This window comes from Oncorhynchus kisutch, linkage group LG22 (genome assembly GCF_002021735.2).
Source record: "Oncorhynchus kisutch isolate 150728-3 linkage group LG22, Okis_V2, whole genome shotgun sequence".
Classification (NCBI taxonomy): domain Eukaryota; kingdom Metazoa; phylum Chordata; class Actinopteri; order Salmoniformes; family Salmonidae; genus Oncorhynchus; species Oncorhynchus kisutch.
The window spans coordinates 45,759,910-45,779,363 of record NC_034195.2 but is presented as its reverse complement, the minus strand read 5'-3'; the positions used below and the strand labels follow the sequence as shown (position 1 = coordinate 45,779,363).

Genomic DNA, 19,454 nt, shown 5'->3' with positions numbered 1-19,454 from the left:
TTTCACATGCTGTTGTGCAAATGGAATAGACAACAGGTGGAAATTATAGGCAATTAGCAAGACACCCCCAATAAAGGAGTGGTTCTGCAGGTTGTGACCACAGACCACTTCTCAGTTCCTATGCTTCCTGGCTGATGTTTTGGTCACTTTTGAATGCTGGTGGTGCTTTCACTCTAGTGGTAGCATGAGATGGAGTCTACAACCCACACAAGTGGCTCAGGTAGTGCAGCTCATCCAGGATGGCACATCAATGCGAGATGTGGCAAGAAGGTCAGAGTAGTGTCCAGAGCATGGAGGCGCTACCAGGAGACAGGCCAGTACATCAGGAGACGTGGAGGAGGCCGTAGGAGGGCAACAACCCAGCAGCAGGACCGCTACCTCCACCTTTGTGCAAGGAGGAGCACTGCCAGAGCCCTGCAAAATGACCTCCAGCAGGCCACAAATGTGCATATGTCTGCTCAAACGGTCAGAAACAGACTCCATGAGGGTGGACGTGCAGGACGTTTGGCATTTGCCAGAGAACACCAAGATTGGCAAATTCGCCACTGGCGCCCTGTGCTCTTTACAGATGAAAGCAGGTTCACACTGAGCACATGTGACAGACGTGACAGTCTGGAGACGCCGTGGAGAACGTTCTGCTGCCTGCAACATCCTCCAGCATGACCGGTTTGGCGGTGGGTCAGTCATGATGTGGGGTGGCGTTTCTTTGGGGGGGCCGCACAGCCCTCCATGTGCTCGCCAGAGGTAGCCTGACTGCCATTAGGTACCGAGATGAGATCCTCAGACCCCTTGTGAGACCATATGCTGGTGCGGTTGGCCCTGGGTTCCTCCTAATGCAAGACAATGCTAGACCTCATATGGCTGGAGTCTGTCAGCAGTTCCTGCAAGAGGAAGGCATTGATGCTATGGACTGGCCCACCCATTCCCCAGACCTGAATCCAATTGAGCACATCTGGAACATCATGTCTCGCTCCATCCACTAACTCCACGTTGCACCACAGACTGTCCAGGAGTTGGCGGATGCTTTAGTCCAGGTCTGTGAGAGATCCCTCAGGAGAACATCCACCACCTCATCAGGAGCATGCCCAGGCGTTGTAGGGAGGTCATACATGAACGTGGAGGCCACACACACTACTGTGCCTCATTTGGACTTGTTTTAAGGACATTACATCAAAGTTGGATCAGCCTGTAGTGTGGTTTTCCACTTTAATTTTGAGTGTGAATCCAAATCCAGACCTCCATGGGTTGATAAATTTGATTTCCATTGATAATTTTTGTGTGATTTTGTTGTCAGCACATTCAACTATGTAAAGAAAAAAGTATTTAATAAGAATATTTCATTCATTCAGATCTAGGATGTGTTATTTTAGTTACATTGTGTTGATTGTGTTCCCTTTATTTCTTGAGCAGTGTATACATTTACATTTCATAAAACGGCATTAGCACTTACCCGTCCAGAAGTACGTCCTGTCCTTGCAAAAACAGCTCCTCAGTTCCTGTTTGAATCATAACACTCAAAGATTCCTCAAACAAAAAATCTGTTTCACTTTCACTTTAGACTTTGACTTTGCTTTTCCTGATTTATTCGCCATGATGTCTTCAATGAAATCATTGAAAATACAACTTTCCGAAATACTGCTGCGCGAAACGTCACAGCAACTCCTCTGATAGTCAAGGTGAGAATGGAGTTCGTTACGCGTGCATTTACAAACAAGGAATGGTGGTCCAACCCAAAACCATTACATACTGGCGTTTACCTCAGCTCATTGGCTATCTACCCAGCTAGATTTAAAGAAGATCAGTGGTCATTGGGCAGAAATACAGTCAATCAACAAAGCTTCGCTAAAATTATTGGTGTGCAAGGTAGTCATTGCTCGTTGTCTTCAAATCAGTTCACTTCGGTCAATACTCCCCGCAAAAAAAAGAATGATGTTTAGCTGTGTTGCAAACATCCAGAGGAATGCACTGAAACCAACCATGACTAGATAATTACACATGGTAAACAATTGTTTATGTCGAATGCTCCGTAAAAAATTGATAGATGGAATTCACGGCACATGGGTTACAAAATGTTTCGATTTAGGGTATAAAAATGGATTTTATCAAAGAAAATGGCACTTCATTTGATCACTGGGACCCGCAGGAAGGGAAATAAGAGCAAGATATCAGAATGTAAGTCATAATTTTACCTTCAGATGTGAATGTGTAAAAACTGTCATGGCGGAAAATGTTTTTGTTGTTGATTGCTCTTCTCAAACAAAAGCATCGTATTTGTTCTCTGTAATAGCTATTTTAAATCGGAAAACGTAGTTTCATTACCAAGATCCTAATCTTTTGAAGGATGTAAGACACTTGCATTTTCAAGAATGTTTAATGTTACGACGTTGTATTTTTAGTTGTCACTCTGAAATTTCCCCTGATGTTGATCCCTGTACGGGGATCGCAGCCAAAAGAGGTTAAAGAGCATGATCATTACGCAGGTGCACCTTGTGCTATGGACAATAAAAGGGCCACTCTAAATGTGCAGTTTTGTCACACACTGTCACAGTTGAGGGAGCGTGCAGTTGGTATGCTGACTGCAGGAATGTCCACCAGAGATGTTGCCAGGGATCTAAATGTTCCTTTCTCTACCATAAACAACGTTTTAGAGAATTTGTCAGTACGTCCAACCAGCCTCACAACTGCAGACCACGTGTATGAGGTCGTGTGGGCGAGAGGTTTGCTGATGTCAACGGGTGAACAGAGTGCCCCGTGGTGGCGGTGGGGTTATAGTATGGGCAGGCATAAGCTACGGACAACTAACACAATTGCAGTTTATCAGTGGAAATTTGAATGCACAGAAATATCGTTACGAGATCCTGAGGCCCATTTAATTTTTTTAAGGTACTGTATCGATGACCAACTGATGCGTATCTGTATTCCCAGTCATGTGAAATCCATAGAGTAGGGCCTAATTTATTTCAATTGACTGATTTCCTCATGATGTGTAACTCCGTAAAATCTTTGAAATAGTTGTTTTATATTTAGCTTCAGTATAAATTGCCAAGAACCACAAGGACAAAGTCTCACTTCAGTAGACTTTAGTTTAAAGTAAATTATGCCAACTTTTATGCCTGTCCGCAGCGCTTCTAAAAATCTTTCTTTCACTTAGTTCTTCAAGACCACACAACCCTCAGCCAGGGAGTGTTGCAGCATGAGGTGGGTTGGCTATATAGGATTTGTTCTTTGATTTTGTGCGATTTAATTGATCAACTATGAAACAAAATGGCAGAAATACTTTGAAAACAGCTACTGCAGAATTTATTTTACTATATAGTGCATTCAGAAGGTTTTCAGACCCCTTGACTTTATCCACATTTTTGTTACGTAGCCTTATTCTAAAATAGATTAAATGAACATTTTCCCTCATTAATCTACAAACAATACCCCATAATGACAAAGCCGAAAGAGGTTTTTAGAAATGTTTGCAAATATATTAACAAATAAAGGGATACCTTATTTACATAAGTATTCAGACCCTTTGTTCTGTTCCATTGATCATCCTTGAGATGTTTCTACAACATTAGTCCACCTGTGGTAAATTCAATTGATTGGACATGATTTGGAAATGGGAAATGCACACACCTGTCTATATAATGACGGTAGGCCATCATTGTAAATAAGAACTTGTTCTTAAATGACTTGCCTAGTTAAATAAAGCTTAAATAAATATAAGGTCCCACAGTTGACAGTGCATGTCAGAGCAAAAACCAAGTTATGAGTATGAAGGATTTGTCCGTAGAGCTCAGAGACAGGATTGTGTCGAGGCACAGATCTGGGGAAGGGTAACAAACAATTTCTGCAGCATTAAAATATCCCCAAGAACACAGTGGCCTTCATCATTCTTAAATAGAAGAAGTTTGGGACCACCAAGGCACTTTCTAGAGCTGGCCACCTGGCCAAATGGAGCAATTGGAGGAGAAGTGCCTTGGTCAGAGAGGTGACTACGAACCCGATGGTCACTCTGACGGAGCTCCAGAGTTCCTCTGTGGAGATGGTTCTCCCATCTCTTCAGCCCCCCGACAATCAGGTCTTTATGGTAGAATGGCCAGACGAAGCCACTCCTCAGTAAAAGGCACATGACAGCCCGCTTGCCAAAAGGCACCTAAAGTACTCTGAGAAACAAGAATCTGTGGTCTGATGAAACCAAGATTGAACTTTGCCCTGAATGCCAAGCGTCATGTCTAGAGGAAACCTGGCACCATCCCTACGGTGAAGCATGGTGGCGACAACACTGGGAAGACTGGGAGACTAGTTAGGATCGAGAAAAAGATGAACGGAGTAAAGTACAGTGAGATCCTTGATGAAAACCTGCCCAGAGCGCTCAGGGGCGAAGGTTCACAACGACCCGAAGCACACAGACAAGACAACTTAGGAGCGGCTTCGGGACAAGTCTCGGAATGTGCTTGAGTGGCCCAGCTGGAGCTCAGACTTGAATCCAATTTAACATTTCTGGAGAGACCTGAAAATAGCTGTGCAGCGACGCTCCCGATCCAACCTGACGGTGCTTGAGAGGATCTACAGAGAATATTGAGAAACTCTGCAAATACAGGTGTGCGTAATACTCAAGAAGACTCTAAGCTGTAATCTCTGCCAATGGTGCTTCAGCAAAGTACTGAGTAAAGGGTCTGAATACTTGTGTAAATGTGATATTTCAGTAGTTATTTTGTGAAGATTTGTCATTATGGTATATTGTGTAGATTGATGAGGGGAAAAAACAATTTAATACAATTTAGAATAAGGCTATGTAAATTGTTTTGAAAAAGCGAAGGGGTCTGAATACTTGCCAAATGCACGCACTGTGGGGCACTGAATTTCATTATTGGTGAGTTTAGACCTTTACAAGTATACGTGAAACCATGCTAGTCTGAAGGAAGAACAGTACTGGCTCTCCATCAGCATGATTACATGCTGTGTCTGTGGATTTTCAAGTCGTTAGGGCAACTGGCCTGTCTGCTCTGCTCAGAGAAGTGGGAGGAGCAGCAGACTGCCGAGAATGAAGAGGAGGAAAAACGCAAGGAAATCAAGATGGCAGTGGCAGCTGTATAGATAAAGCATCCAAAGCGCTTTGACTTCTCAAACACGGCAGAAAGCTAACACAATATGATGCCCAGTCACCTTAATATTTCAGCCACTTACTTAGATGTAAAGTTTAACACGACCCCTAAGTTTATCTTGAATTCTGTGTTTCATGTAGGAAAAAAATCTAATGCATGAGAAATCTTGCTGCATTTTGTAAATGCAGATCTAAAAAGCTTCTTATTGTCATTTCTGCTGGGCATCAGACTCATTTTGTGCTTCAGTTGCACTAAACTGATAGACCTAAACATTAGAAATATGATGACCATGCATCGTTTCTGCAAAAACATAGCCTTTTCATTGTAAGCTAATTTATTTGTGTGGCTGCCATCCAAATACCGTTGCACTTCTGTTATCTAATGAAAATGAAGCTATTTTTTGCTGACTGTTGCAATAATGTACACTACCGTTCAAAAGTTTGGGATCACTTAGAAATGTCCTTGTTTTTGAAAGAAAATCACTTTTTGTCCATTAAAATAACATCAAATTGATCAGAAATGCAGTGTAGACATTGGTAATGTTGTAAATGACTATTGTAGCTGGAAACGGCTGGTTTACTTATGAAATATCTACATAGGTGTACAGAGGCCCATTATCAGCAACCATCACTCCTGTGTTCCAATGGCATGTTGTTAGCTAATCCAAGTTTATCATTTTAAAAGGCTAATTGATCGTTAGAAAACCCAGCTAAAAACTGTTGTCCTTATTTAAAGAAACAATACAACGGGCCTTCCTTAGACTAGTTGAGATTCCCGGAGCATCAGCATTTGTGGATTTGATTACAGGCTCAAAATGTCCAGAAACAAAGAACCTTCTTAAACTCGTCAGTCTATTCTTGTTCTGAGAAATGAAGGCTATTCCGTGCGAGAAATTGCAAAGAAACTGAAGATCTCGCACAACGCTGTGCACTACTCCCTTCACAGAACAACGCAAACGGGCTCTAGCCATTGTATAAAGAGTGGGAGGCCCCGGTGCACAACTGAGCAAGAGGACAAGTATATTAGTGTCTAGTTTGAGAAACAGACGCCTCACAAGTCCTCAACTGGCAGCTTCATTAAATAGTACCCGCAAAACACCAGTCTCAACGGCAACAGTGAAGAGGTGACTCCGGGATGCTGGCCTTCTAGGCACAACAATATGCCTGCCCATACCACAACCCCACCGCCACCATGGAGCTCTCTGTTCACACAACGTCATACACGTGGTCTGCGTTTGTGAGGCCGGTTGGATGTACTGCCAAATTCTCTAAAACGATGTCTGAAGCAGCTTATGGAGGAGATATTAACTGTCAATTCTCTGGCAACAGTTCTGATGGACATTCCTGCAGTCCGCATGCCAATTGCTCTCTCTCTAAACGATGCCATTGTGGTGTTTGACTAGACTGCACATTTTAGAGTGCACTTTTATTGTCTCCAGCACATGGTGCACCTGCGACATGATCATGCTTTTTAATATTTACTACACCTGTCAGGTGGATGGATTATCTTGGCAACGGAGAAATAAATGCTCACTAACGGGAATGTAAACAAATTTGTGCCCAAAATTTGAAATGTTTTTATGTGAGTGAATAATTTCTGGGATCTTATTTCAGAGCATTTAAACATGGGACGAACACTTTACATGTTGCGTTTTATATTTTTGTTCAGTGTATTTTCTTTGAAGGAAAACTATAGTTGCATGCCCCTGATCCCTCTTGGACTGGTTACAGTTTGTTAGTACAAGGTGTGAGAATGGGTTGCATGGAAGTTCCTTTTGCATAAGGTGGAACTCGTCTGATCTTGTTTCTGGTTCCGTTGTCTTTGGAATGAGGCCTAGTCTAACAGGGAGAGGAGGGCGTCTCATTCTTTTTCAGAAACAATTTGGATAGAGGGAAGGTTGTGCAAAATCATGTCGTTTGTAAGGAACCCAGAGTAGAGGAACCTGATGGATTATCAGATAATTACCCTAGTGTTCCCAGCGTGTGCCGTTACATGTGCTTTGTCTCAGAAAGTCGCCGGGAGCAAGTTTAGTATTGAGGATGTCAGCGATCCCACCATGATCGATCTGTCTGAGACATCTTTGTGTTCCAGATTTCGATAAACCTAAAGTTAAATTCTCATTTGAAAACCCCAAAGGTGAGCGAGTTTGTAGGACCAGAGAAAGGAGGATCCCTAAAGTTGACAGTTTGATGTCTAGGAAGCAGCTGATTGCTGAACAGTCTCCCATCTTCTTGCTGAGATTCAACCAGAGAGGTTTGTATTTTGTGGGTTACTTTGACAGATTGTGTTCTCGTGAGGCAAGTTCTGGGCAAGACGAGTGGCTCAGTGTATCTCAAATTGTTGTTCCAGTTACACTTCAAGAAGAGATACTGAGGTTGGCTCACTATGGTAGTATGGCGGGCCATCTTGGGGTCAACAGGACTTATGACTGTATCTTGCATAACTTCTTCTGGCTTGGTCTGAATCAGGATGTTGTGACTTACTGTTTGACGTAAGACAGGTAAACCAAATCAAGCTGTACGTGTTGCAGCTCTGCAGCTTATTCCTGCTTTTGACAAACGTTTCGGAGTCCTGGTGGAATGTGTTGGTCATTTGCAGAGTGGCAATCAGTTTCTCTTGACCATCATGTGCGCTGCCACTCGTTTCCCAGAGAACATTCAACTGAGGAAAATCACGGCTCCTAGTATTGTTAAGGCCTTGGTGAAATTATTTTAAATATTTGGACATCCGCAGGTTGTGAAGTCAGACCAAGGTTAAAATATAAGCAAGTCCTACAGCAGTTGGGTGTTACCTATTGCCCCTCTAGTGCCTACCACTCAGTCTCAAGGTGCTTTTGCGAGATTTAATCCAACTTTGAAGTCTATGTTGAAATCTTACTGCTTTGAGTTTGAGAAAGATTGGGATGGAGGGGTGCCTCTTGTGCTGTTTGCAGTGCGGGTGGTTCTTTAGGAATCTCGCGGTTTTAGTCAGAATGAGTTTGAGTTCTTTTGAGCTTGCTGAGAGAGTTTGTTGCAGGTCAACACCTTAAATACAAAACTAAATCTGTAAATGGTTTTCAATAGAGATTTCACCCGGCGTGTGACTTTGCCTCTGAGATTCTGGAGAAAGCGCAAACAAAATTGAAAGTTTGGTACAATTAAAAGGCCAGAAGCTGCATTTTCGATGTGGGGGCAAGTCCTGGTTTTGTTGCCCATACTGGGGTCACTGTTGCAAGCTCGCTTTTCAAGCCCTTACCCCATAGTGAATTTAAAAATAAATCTGGATTACATCATTGCCACACGAGTGTAGGGAAAAAAAACGTCATACTTTACTCTCTACGATTTGGCAGCATATCAGTGGAAACCGGTAGTGATGTTCTGCCTGTGGCCACTGCGGTCACCGTTGACTATAGTCTTCCTCAAGAGCATGAGGAAAGCCCTATACACCCTGTGCCTGAGGGACGGCTGAGTAACTCAGATTTGAGCATATCAGGGTTTATTCTCAGATGTGCCAACTCAGACAAATGCACTGGAGCATGACTTTTTTAATTAACCCATCCACCCCCCCTCTTCGGAGGACAGATCTTCTTTTCTACTACATACATTTGCATACACATGCATGAAAACCTTTCCTACAAGTATTATTTATTAACTGACTATGGCTTTCCAAATTGCCCAGCACTGCTGTTTGGATGGTTAATTTTGTGATTTTTATATATATACATATTGTTTTTAGACGGACAGCTGATCGTCCTCGTAGTGGCAGACCATGTGTAACAAAACCTGCACAGGATCGGTACATCCAAACATCACGCCTGCGGGACAGGTACAGGGTGGCAACAACAACTGCCCGAGTTACACCAGGAACGCACAATCCCTCCATCAGTGTTCAGACTGTCCGCAATAGGCTGAGAGAGGCTGGACTGAGGGCTTGTAGGTATGTTGTAAGGCAGGTCCTCACCAGACATCACCGGCAACAACGTCGTCTATGGACACACATCCACCGTCACTGGACCAGACAGGACTGGCAAAAAGTGCTTCTCACTGACGAGTCGCGGTTTTGTCTGGCCAGGGGTGCTGGTCGGATTCGTGTTTATCGTCGAAGGAATGAGCGTTACACCGAGGCCTGTACTCTGGAGTGGGATCGATGTGAAGGGTCCGTCATTATCTGCGGCGGTGTGTCAAAGCATTATTGGACTGAGCTTGTTGTCATTGCAGGCAATGTCAACGCTGTGCGTTTCAGGGAAGACATCCTCCCTCATGTGGTACCCTTTCTGCTGGCTCATCCTGACATGACCCTCCAGCAATGCCACCAGCCATACTGCTCTATGTGCCTCATTTTCTCCAAGACAGGGATGTCAGTGTTCTGCTATGGCCAGCGAAGAGCCCGGATCTCAATCCCATTGAGCACGTCTGGGACCTGTTGGATCGGAGGGTGAGGGCTAGGGCCATTCCCCCCAGAAATGTCCAGAAACTTGCAGGTGCCTTGGTGGAAGAGTGGAGTAACATCTCACAGCAAGAACTGGCAAATCTGGTGCAGTCCATGAGGAGTCGACGCACTGCAATACTTAATGCAGCAGATACTGACTGTTACTTTTGATTTTGACCTTATTCCATTTCTGTTAGTCACATGTCTGTGGAACTTGTTCAGTTTGTCTTGTTGAATCTTATGTTCATACAAATGTTCATACAAATATTTACACATGTTAAGTTTGCTGCTACCCTGTTTTTTAGTTCATAGTAAGGATGGTTATCTGCGGTTTCGTTTTGATTTTCAGAAAAACAATGCCCTTACTAAGTCAGACTCAAGTTTGACAATTATGTGGACCATGTTGGCGCTGCTAAGTACGTTAGAAAGTTCTATCTGCTGAGGAGATTATTTATTTATTTAACTATTGGTGGGTCCCTCTAGCTGAGTGCGCCAATGAGATGTCTGCTTTAGTCACTCCTGTTGGTTGTTTTTCTACCTTCGTCTCCCGTTCAGGTTACGAAATGCTGGGACCCTTTTGGTCTCTGTACCTGTGCTAGCTTCTCCGTAGTCCATTTGCTTTGGACACCGGTGCCAGCGATGCGCTCCTATCTGGTGTGACCACCTTTTGCCTCATGCAATGTGACATTGGTGGGAACCGGAACACGCTATCGTACATGTCGATCCAGACATGCTCAATGGGTGATGTGAGTATGCAGGCCATGGAAGAAATGTGCCACTTTCAGCTTCCAGGAATTGTGTACAGATCCTTGTGACATGGGGTCGTGCATTATAATGTTGGAACATGAGGTGATGGTGGCGGATGAATGGCACGAAAATGGGCCTCCAGGATCTCGTCCCTCATGGTATCTCTGTGCATTCAAATTGCCATTTGTTGTCCATAGCTTATGCCTGCCCATACCATAACCCCACCGCCACCATGGGCCACTCTGTTCACAACGTTGACATCAGTGAACTGCTCGCCTACACGACACCATACACGTTGTCTGCCATCTGCCCAGTACAGTTGAAACCGGGTTTCATCTGTGAAGAGCAAACTAATCCAGCATGCCAGTGGCCATCGAAGGTGAGCATTTGCCCACTGAAGTTGGTTACGATGTCAAACTGCAATCAGGTCAAGACTCTGGTGAGAGCGACGAACACGCAGATGAGCTTCCCTGAGACTTTTTTTCTGGCAGTTTCTGCAGTAATTCTTTAGTTGTGAAAACCCAGTTTCATCAGCTGTCCGGGTGTCATCAGCTGTGTCAGACGATCCCACAGGTGAAGAAGCTGGATGTAGATGTCCTGTGATGGTGTGGTTTAGATGTGGTCTGCGGTTGTGAGGAGGTTGGACACACTGCCAAAATCAACACTGGAAGGAACTTATGGTAGAGAAATGAACAATGCTCCATTGACAATGAATGACTTCCGCCAGAACGCAAAGTGTTTGCATCTGGTGGACATCAGGAGCTAGTTTAAAAGCAAAGCACATGTATATCAAGTGGTGTGATTGTGGGCTCCGACAGTTCTGTCAGTGTCAGAACTTAATTGTGGCTGGTGTTATGAGCCGATCCCGTTAATAAATATAATTAAAACATTTTTAGATTTTTAAAAATCCTGTTTGGGATAGACGTGCCGCTAGTGGGACACCTCGACAACATCCGGTGAAATGGCAGAGCGCCAAATTCAAATTAAATTACTATAAATATTAAACTTTCATGAAATCACACGTGCAATACATCAAAATAAAGCTTAACTTGTTGTTAATCCAGCCCCCATGTCAGATTTCAAAAAGGCTTCACGGCGAAAGCAAACCATGCGATTATCTGAGAACAGCGCCCAGCACACAAATGCATAACAAATCATTTTCAACCAGGGAGTTGCGACACGAAAGTCAGAAAAAGCGAAATAATATATGCCTCACCTTTTTGAAGATCTTCTTCTGTTGGCACTCCAAAAGGTCCCAGTTACATTACAAATGGTCATTTTGTTCGATAATGTCCTTTATATCCATAAAAACTCAGTTTAGCTGGTGCGCTTCAGTCAATAATCCACTGTTTCTCCATCAAAATGCATACAAAATTAATCCCAAACAATACAAATAAACTTTTCCAAACAAGTCAAACAACATTTATAATCACACCTTAGGTAACCTAATACGCAAATAAACGATACAATTTAAGACTGAGAATAGTATGTTCATTACTGTAGATGAATAACGCGCCTGGAAACACTACAGCCAAAATAGGAGCCACCTAGAAAAACTACAATTTCTGGGTCATTTTTCCCAAATCGAGCCTGAAACTCTTTCTAAAGACTATTGACATCTAGTGGAAACCCTAGGAACTGCAATTTGGGAGGACTTGGGCTTATAATTATAGTACTAGCCATTGAAAACAGTGGTCAGGTGAATTTGGGGGGGGGGGGGGGGGGGGGTTGTCCTTGGGGTTTGCCTGCCATATCAGTTCTGTTTATACTCAGACATAATTTTAACAGTTTTAGAAACTTTAAAGTGTTTTCTATCTACATCTACTCTCGCCTATTTACTTAACCCCTTTACCCCCCCATTTTGCCCCATTCAATTGAGTTGCACCGGCGACCAGACAGGCCTTAGAAGAATAGAACAGAAAAACAGGATAGAAAAAGAACAAAGACAACATTCTGCTGCTCTGGTAAAGGGAGTGGTAATGTTACACAGCTCAGTGCTCCCTCAAACTGCTTCTCATCTTCCTCATGGTGTTCTCTCCTTCAGCTGAGTGCAGCCTGACAGTCCTTTTGAAAGGGCCCATTTCACTCATAGTCAAAAAGAAGCCCCTGGACGAGCAATGCAATCACGTTATCTTGATCTGGAATCTCTCTCTCAGCAGATCATTTGTTTTTCATTTGATGTACTGAAGGTCCCCTTCATGATCAACACTGACAAAGAGACCGTTGTGAGCCTCTTAGTGTCTGTCTTTCTGAATGTGTAGTTCAGTGTATTTGTGCTGCATCTGTGTCTGGTATCTCAACATAGTGAACATATTTAGATTGAACTACATTTGTATGACATCATAAATATGTAAATGAGTCAACCTCAGCCGGACCACTTTCAGCAAAGCAAAAATATTTTGCAACACACATCTGTTTCTTATTGGACAAGTCCAGGTAGTACCTCAAGGCGTTTCCAAATGTTTTCTCAACATGCTCTCTTCATGGTGGAGGATCTCCTAGCCCAGCCGCTCCTGTGCAAAGAAAACGTGCAGTTCCATGTGCTCGCATAAGGTGGCAGTCAGCATTCACATATTTCTGCTAGAGGCCCCTGTACTGCAAGAGCCACTGCGAGCCACCTCTGTGGTCTCCCTCCATGATTTATGCCGGCCAGGGCATAAAATAAACGTTTTAGTCCACCAGCCACTGTAGCAGGTAGATGGAAAGAAGAAAAATGAACCAGCTGCTAAAATTACACCAATAAAACACAAAGAAACCGAAGCGTGCATTCTAAGGTTTCTGAAACAATGTTTTTCTATACTGAATTAAAATATAACCAAATAATAAAAAGTAACACAATAAAATAACAATAACGGTGCTATATACAGGGGGTACCGAGTCAATGTGCGGGGGTACAGGTTAGTCTAGGTCATTTGTACATGTAGGTAGGGGTGAAGTGACTATGCATAGATAATAAACAGCGCATAGCAGCAGTGTTAAAAAAAACAAATGGAGGGAGGCGGGGTCAATGTAAATTGTCCGATGACCATTTGATTAGCAGTCTTATGGCTTGCGGGTAGAAGCGGTTAAGGAGCCTTTTGGACAATTAAAGGCCACTCTAAAATGTGCAGTTTTGTCACGACACACTGTGTCAAGTTTTTAGGGAGTGTGCAGTTGGCATGCTGCCTGCAGTAATGTCCACCAGAGATGTTGCCAGTGATCAACATTTTCTCTACCGTAAGCCGCCTCAGACGTATTAAAGAACTTGTCAGTACGATCAGCTGACCTCGTGTTTGGCGTCATGTGGGCAAGCGCTTTTCTGATGTCACCGTTGTGAACAGTGCCCCGTGGTTGCAGTGGGGTTAAAGTATGGGCAGGCATAAACTAGAGACAACGAACACAATTTTTTTGGGTACTGTATCTGAGTATCTGATTTCCCAGTCATGTGAAATCCATAGATTAGGGCCTAATGAATGTATTTCCATTGACTGATTTCATCACTAGTTTCAAGTAAATTAGACCAACTTTTATGCCTGTCCGCAGTGCTTCTAAAAATCTGTCTTTCACGTAGTTCTTCAAGAGCACACAGCCCTCAGCCAGGGAGTGTTGCAGCGTGAGGTGGGGTAGGCTATATAGAATTTGTTCTTTGATTTTGTGCGACGTAATTTATAAACTATGAAACAAAATGGCAGAAATACAGCTACTGCAGCATTTATTCAGATACCTTGACTTTTTCCACATTTTGTTACGTAGCCTTATTCTCAAATAGATTGATGAGGGAAAATGTTCATTTAATCTACACACAATACCCCATAATGACAAAGCCGAAAGAGGTTTTCAGACATTTTTGCAAATATATAAAAATGTAAAAGTACATAACTATTCAGGCCCTTTGCTAAGAGATTTGAAATTGATCTCCCGTCCATCCTGTTTCCATTGACCATCTTTGAGATGTTTGTACAACATTGGAGTTCACCTGTGGTAAATTCAATTGATTGGACATGATTTGGAAGGACACACACCTGTCTATATAAGGTCCCACAGTTGACGGTGCATGTCAGAGCAAAAACCAAGCCATCAGGTCGAAGGAATTGTCCGCAGAGCTCCGAGACAGGATTGTGTCGAGGCACAGATCTGGGGAACGGTACCAAAACATTTCTGCAGCATGGAAGGTTCCCAAGAACACAGTGGCCTCCATTGTTCTTAAATGGAGTAAGTTTGGAACCACCAAGACTCTTCCTAGCGCTGGCTGCCGGCCAAACTGAACAATCGAGGGAGAAGGGCCTTAGTCAGGGAGGTGACCAAGAATCCGATGGTCACTCTGACAGAGATCCTCTGTGGAGATGCGAGAACCTTCCAGAAGGACAACCATCTCTGCAGCACTCCACCATTCAGGCTTTTATGGTAGAGTGGCAAGACGAAAGCCACTCCTCAGTAAGAGGCACATGACAGCCCGCTTGGAGTTTGCCAAAAGGCACCTAAAAGAATCTAATGAAGCCAAGATGGAACATGTATGCCATGAGATCCTTGAGAAAAACCATTCTCCAGAGCACTCAGGACCTCAGACTGGGGTGAAGGTTCACTTTCCAACAGGATAATAACCTTAAGCACACAGCCATGACAACGCAGGAGTGGCTTCGGGACAAGTCTCTAAATGTCCTGGAGTGGCCCAGCCAGAGCCCGGACTTGAAACCGATCGAACATCTCTGGAGAGACCTGAAAATAGCTGTGCAGCGACGCTCCCTATCCAACCTGACAGATTGAGAGGATCTGTAGAGAGGAATGGGAGAAACTCCCCAAATACAGGCGTGCCAAGCTTGTAGCGTCATACCCAAGAATACTCGAGGCTGTAATCACCTCCAAAGGTGCTTCAACAAAGTACTGAGTAAAGGGTCTGAATGCTTATGTAGATGTCATATTTTTGTATTTATAATAAATTTGCACATTCTAAACTTGTTTTTGCTTTGTAATTATGGGATATTGAGTGTAGATTTGAGGGGGGAAGGAAGATTTTAATACAATTTAGAATAAGAATGTAACATAACAAAATGTAAATGGGGTGAAATACTTTCCGAATGCATTTTAATAAATGTGATCATACTTGACTATTTGTATTCACAACTGCCAGTGAAATGCTCACACCTTGACCACCCAACGTGGCTAGTGAAATGGGCATCTTACCTGCCAATGCAGAACAGACTATGGGAGGCGCACAGTACTTCATAGAGCCATGACTACATGGAACATTAGGTAACTGATGCAAGCAGTAGAGTCAGATAAAAAAAAAAAAAAATTAACTGGTAAAAATACACCTTATGGAACAGCAGGGACTGTGAAGAGACACGCAAAGGTACAGACACATGCATACATTGTAATATTGTTGTATGGTGGTATTAAACATTTTGTATTGTAGATATGTAGTGGTGTAATAATGTTATGATGTACTATTTTATATGTAATGTAAGTGCCTTAATGTGTTTGGAATCTAGGAAGAGTAGCTGCTGCTAATGGGGATACCTAATAAATACAAATGCCAAAATCTACCTGCATTTGGCGGGTGTTGATTTTAGGCTCTGACATCTTTTTGATTGTTTTCACAGCTTGGAATCTGCTGCGATCTGATTCACACAGCTTGTGGTTTTCACAGTTAGGTGGATGGAGAATCAGGTTGCAGAAGATTCCAGGCATACCTGGTAGACATGTTGAGAGGTGTGAACTTCCATAGAGACTGAGGAGGAAGTGTTTTAAAGGTTGTTGATTGATTAGAATGATTCATGAGAAAACTATCCTCGGGATCCTTGGGACATCCTTAACCTAACCTTAACACCTACCCTAACCATTTTACATTTTGATGGGGTAGAGACATCCCTGATACCATGGACTGACAGGTGATGGGTGCCATGGGGAGTGAGGACCTCCTCGATTGATTGGTGAGAGAATAACATATTTGTGCCAGAAATGTTGACTTTGAACTTTTTTACTTTTGGTTCCTCTTACAGGTGACGGGTGTCGTAGGAAGAGCAGAGCTCCTGTCCTCCATCTTCCTCCTGGCGGCGTTCCTGGCCTACACCAGATCTAATGGAGCTGACCAATCCATCGGTGAAACTACTTTTACTGTAGACCTCCACCAATACTGTCCCCCTGTTTGACACACACACACACACACACACACACACACACACACACACACACACACACACACACACACACACACACACACACACAGGTTTCAGAGGAAAACAGGACAATGAGATGCATGCTCCTACTTGCTAGTCTGTTATTCAGTGAGTCTTCTGTACCCCTCCCCCTGTTGGTTGCGAGCCTTCAGAGAACAACAAGACAACAAGACCCATGCCCTGACTCGTTATGGCACCCTCATAGGCGGTTGGGGTAGTATTCATCGCCAAGTCTCGCTTTGCACTGCACACCTTAGACCGCTGGAATTATTTGGAATGTCAGATCAACCGTTTCAAATGGATAGAGGAACTTGTTACAGGCTTTGTGTAGGCGGCCGTGTTGATAGATAAAGGCTTTACGTTGTGAAAGATTACATTTGAAGATGCAATTAATTCCCATTGAATCATGATAGGGTTTGATTTCTGAAAGATTACAGTTCTCATGAGGACAACTGTCAGAATGGGGAAGTTAAGTGTCTGAAAGAATGTGTCAATTGGTTAAGGAAAATAACAAGGTAGATATCAACTCAAGGAATGATTTGAGGGCACCAAGGTTATTTTAATGAACTAAAACTTAAGTGAATTATAAACAATTGAGTAAACTGAAATAAAATAAAACTATTGAAACTATTCTTTGACTCCAAAACTAAAATATAAACCATCCAGAATTATGTTCAGTTAAAAATTTTTATGGGGGTAAAAATCTAATGGAGTTTTCAAGCTTCTGAATCTGCCAGGTCACATTAAATTATGAAGTCAATCTCATAGGTAGACTCAGCTAGACGACATTGCCACAAGCAGCAACGGGCGCATTTTGAAGGGTAAGGCTAAAGCAACAAACTAGACCAAAGTCTAGGAGTGAAGTCAGGGGAGATGCAACAGCTGAAAGTAGGCCACTGGTTTTCCAATAGCATATATCCACTGTACACACAAATCACGGCAAATTGGTTCCTGTGTCATTTGTCTTTCGTCACGTTCACGAGTCAAACAAAAACACCCTAATGATTGGTTGACAATAGACTCCCATAATGCTGCCGATGGCTGCAGGATGAAGTTGGTGATGAGCACCTTATAAGTTGGTGATGAGGCGGAGCTTAGGAAATTTCTAGTGTTAAACAGTCAAATCTGTCAAGTGAATTTGCGTGCAACGAACGAAAACTTAAGGAAATAACTCCCATTTCAACAGGCCTCAAATGTCAAAACAAAAAATGTACACTCCGCATATGTGAATGAGGAGTGAAGAATTCTTCATACGTGAAGAATTGTCCATTTATGTAATACACATTTTCCACTCATCACACCATATCAATGTATATTCCGGTGGCCTATATAGTCCATGTTCATAACACGCAGATACAGTAGATACACATTTTCCTCCACAAACAATTTACAAAGCCTCATTCAAACAGCAAGTACGGTTGCCAAGTGAGAGTCTATTACAGGAAACTTTTGAAGTTGACCAATAAACTACCAGAATTGTGGTATCTTTCAAGCATTTTATGTAGTCTCACAAGACATCTAATGGCCCTTTTGGGCACATCAGATTATTACAGGTATCTGTAATCATCTCTGGCCCTCTGTGTGGACATGAAAAATATATTAAATAATTATAAAAGCTGTAAAACATCATCCTAAATCAAATCAAATTTATTTATATAGCCCTTCGTACATCAGCTGATATCTCAAAGTGCTGTACAGAAACCCAGCCTAAAACCCCAAACAGCAAGCAATGCAGGTGTAGAAGCACCTAAACATAAACCATCAACCTACTGAATACCGTTTGGTGTTTAATGAGATTCAGCATGGAATATTAATACTTATTTTTGTTGTACACACTTACATATTAAAAAATATATATTTTTCTGTTTTTGCATGAAACTGGTGGCAGTTGTGAAAAGTCAATGGGTACTCTCCTCCAGGTGCAGAAGGGAAAAGATTTGCAGAGTTTTTCACAATTACTGACATTTAATCCTAGTAAACATTACCTGTCTTAGGTCAGTTAGGATCACCACTTAATTTTAAGAATGTTTTTATTTCTTTCATATTCCAAACTTCCCAAGAAGTTTACATACACTCAATTAGTATTTGGTAGCATTGCCTTTAAATTGTTTAACTTGGGTCAAACGTTTCGGGTAGCCTTCCACAATCTTCCCACAATAAGTTTGGTGAATTTTGGCCCATTCCTCCTGACAGAGCTGGTGTAACTGAGTCAGGTTCGTAGGCCTCCTTGCACGCACACACTTCTTCAGTTCTGCCCACAAATTTGCTGCAGGATTGAGGTCAGAGCTTTGTGATGGCCACTCCAATACCTTGACTTTATTTTCCTTCAGCCATTTTGCCACAACTTTGGAAGTATGCTTGTGGTCATTGTCCATTTGGAAGACCCATTTGCGACCAAGCTTTAACTTCCTGACTGATGTCTTGATGTTGCTTCATTATCTCCATTTTCCTACCTCATGATGCCATCTATTTTGTGAAGTGCACCAGTCCCTCCTGCAGCAAAGCACCCCCACAACATGATGCTGCCACCCCCGTGCTTCACGGTTGGGATGGTGTTCTTCGGCTTGCAAGCCTCCCCCTTTTTCCTCCAACATAATGATTGTCATTATGGCCAAACAGTTCTAATTTTGTTTCATCAAACCAGAGGCCATTTTTCCAAAAAGTACAATTTATGTCCCCATGTGCAGTTGCAAACTGTAGTCTGGCTTTTTTTTAAGGCAGTTTTGGAGCAGTGGCTTCTTCCATGCCTAGTGGCCTTTCAGGTTATGTTGATATAGGACTCGTTTTACTGTGGGTATAGATACTTGTGTACTTGTCAGCCTATTGCAGACAGTCTGAGCACTGAGGGAGGGATTGTGCGTTCCTGGTGTAACTCGGGCAGTTGTTGTTGCCACCCTCTACCTGTCCCGCAGGTGTGATGTTCGGATGTACCTGATCCTGTGCAGGTGTTACACATGGTCTGCCACTGCGAGGATGATCACCAGTCTGTCCTGTCTCTGTAGTGCTGTCTTAGGCGTCTCACAGTACGGACATTGCAATTTATTGCCCT

The 19,454-nt window shown here is 42.9% G+C and overlaps 1 protein-coding gene across 1 annotated transcript in view; it reads left to right on the top strand.

Annotated features, from left to right (window-relative positions):
* Positions 1-19,454, top strand: part of tmtc3 (transmembrane O-mannosyltransferase targeting cadherins 3) — a 111,457-nt gene that overhangs the window by 8,679 nt on the left and 83,324 nt on the right. Inside the window, exon 4 of the mRNA XM_020455612.2 lies at positions 16,229-16,328. Coding sequence (XP_020311201.1) covers positions 16,229-16,328 — 100 coding nt within the window. The remainder of the gene's footprint in view (positions 1-16,228; positions 16,329-19,454) is intronic.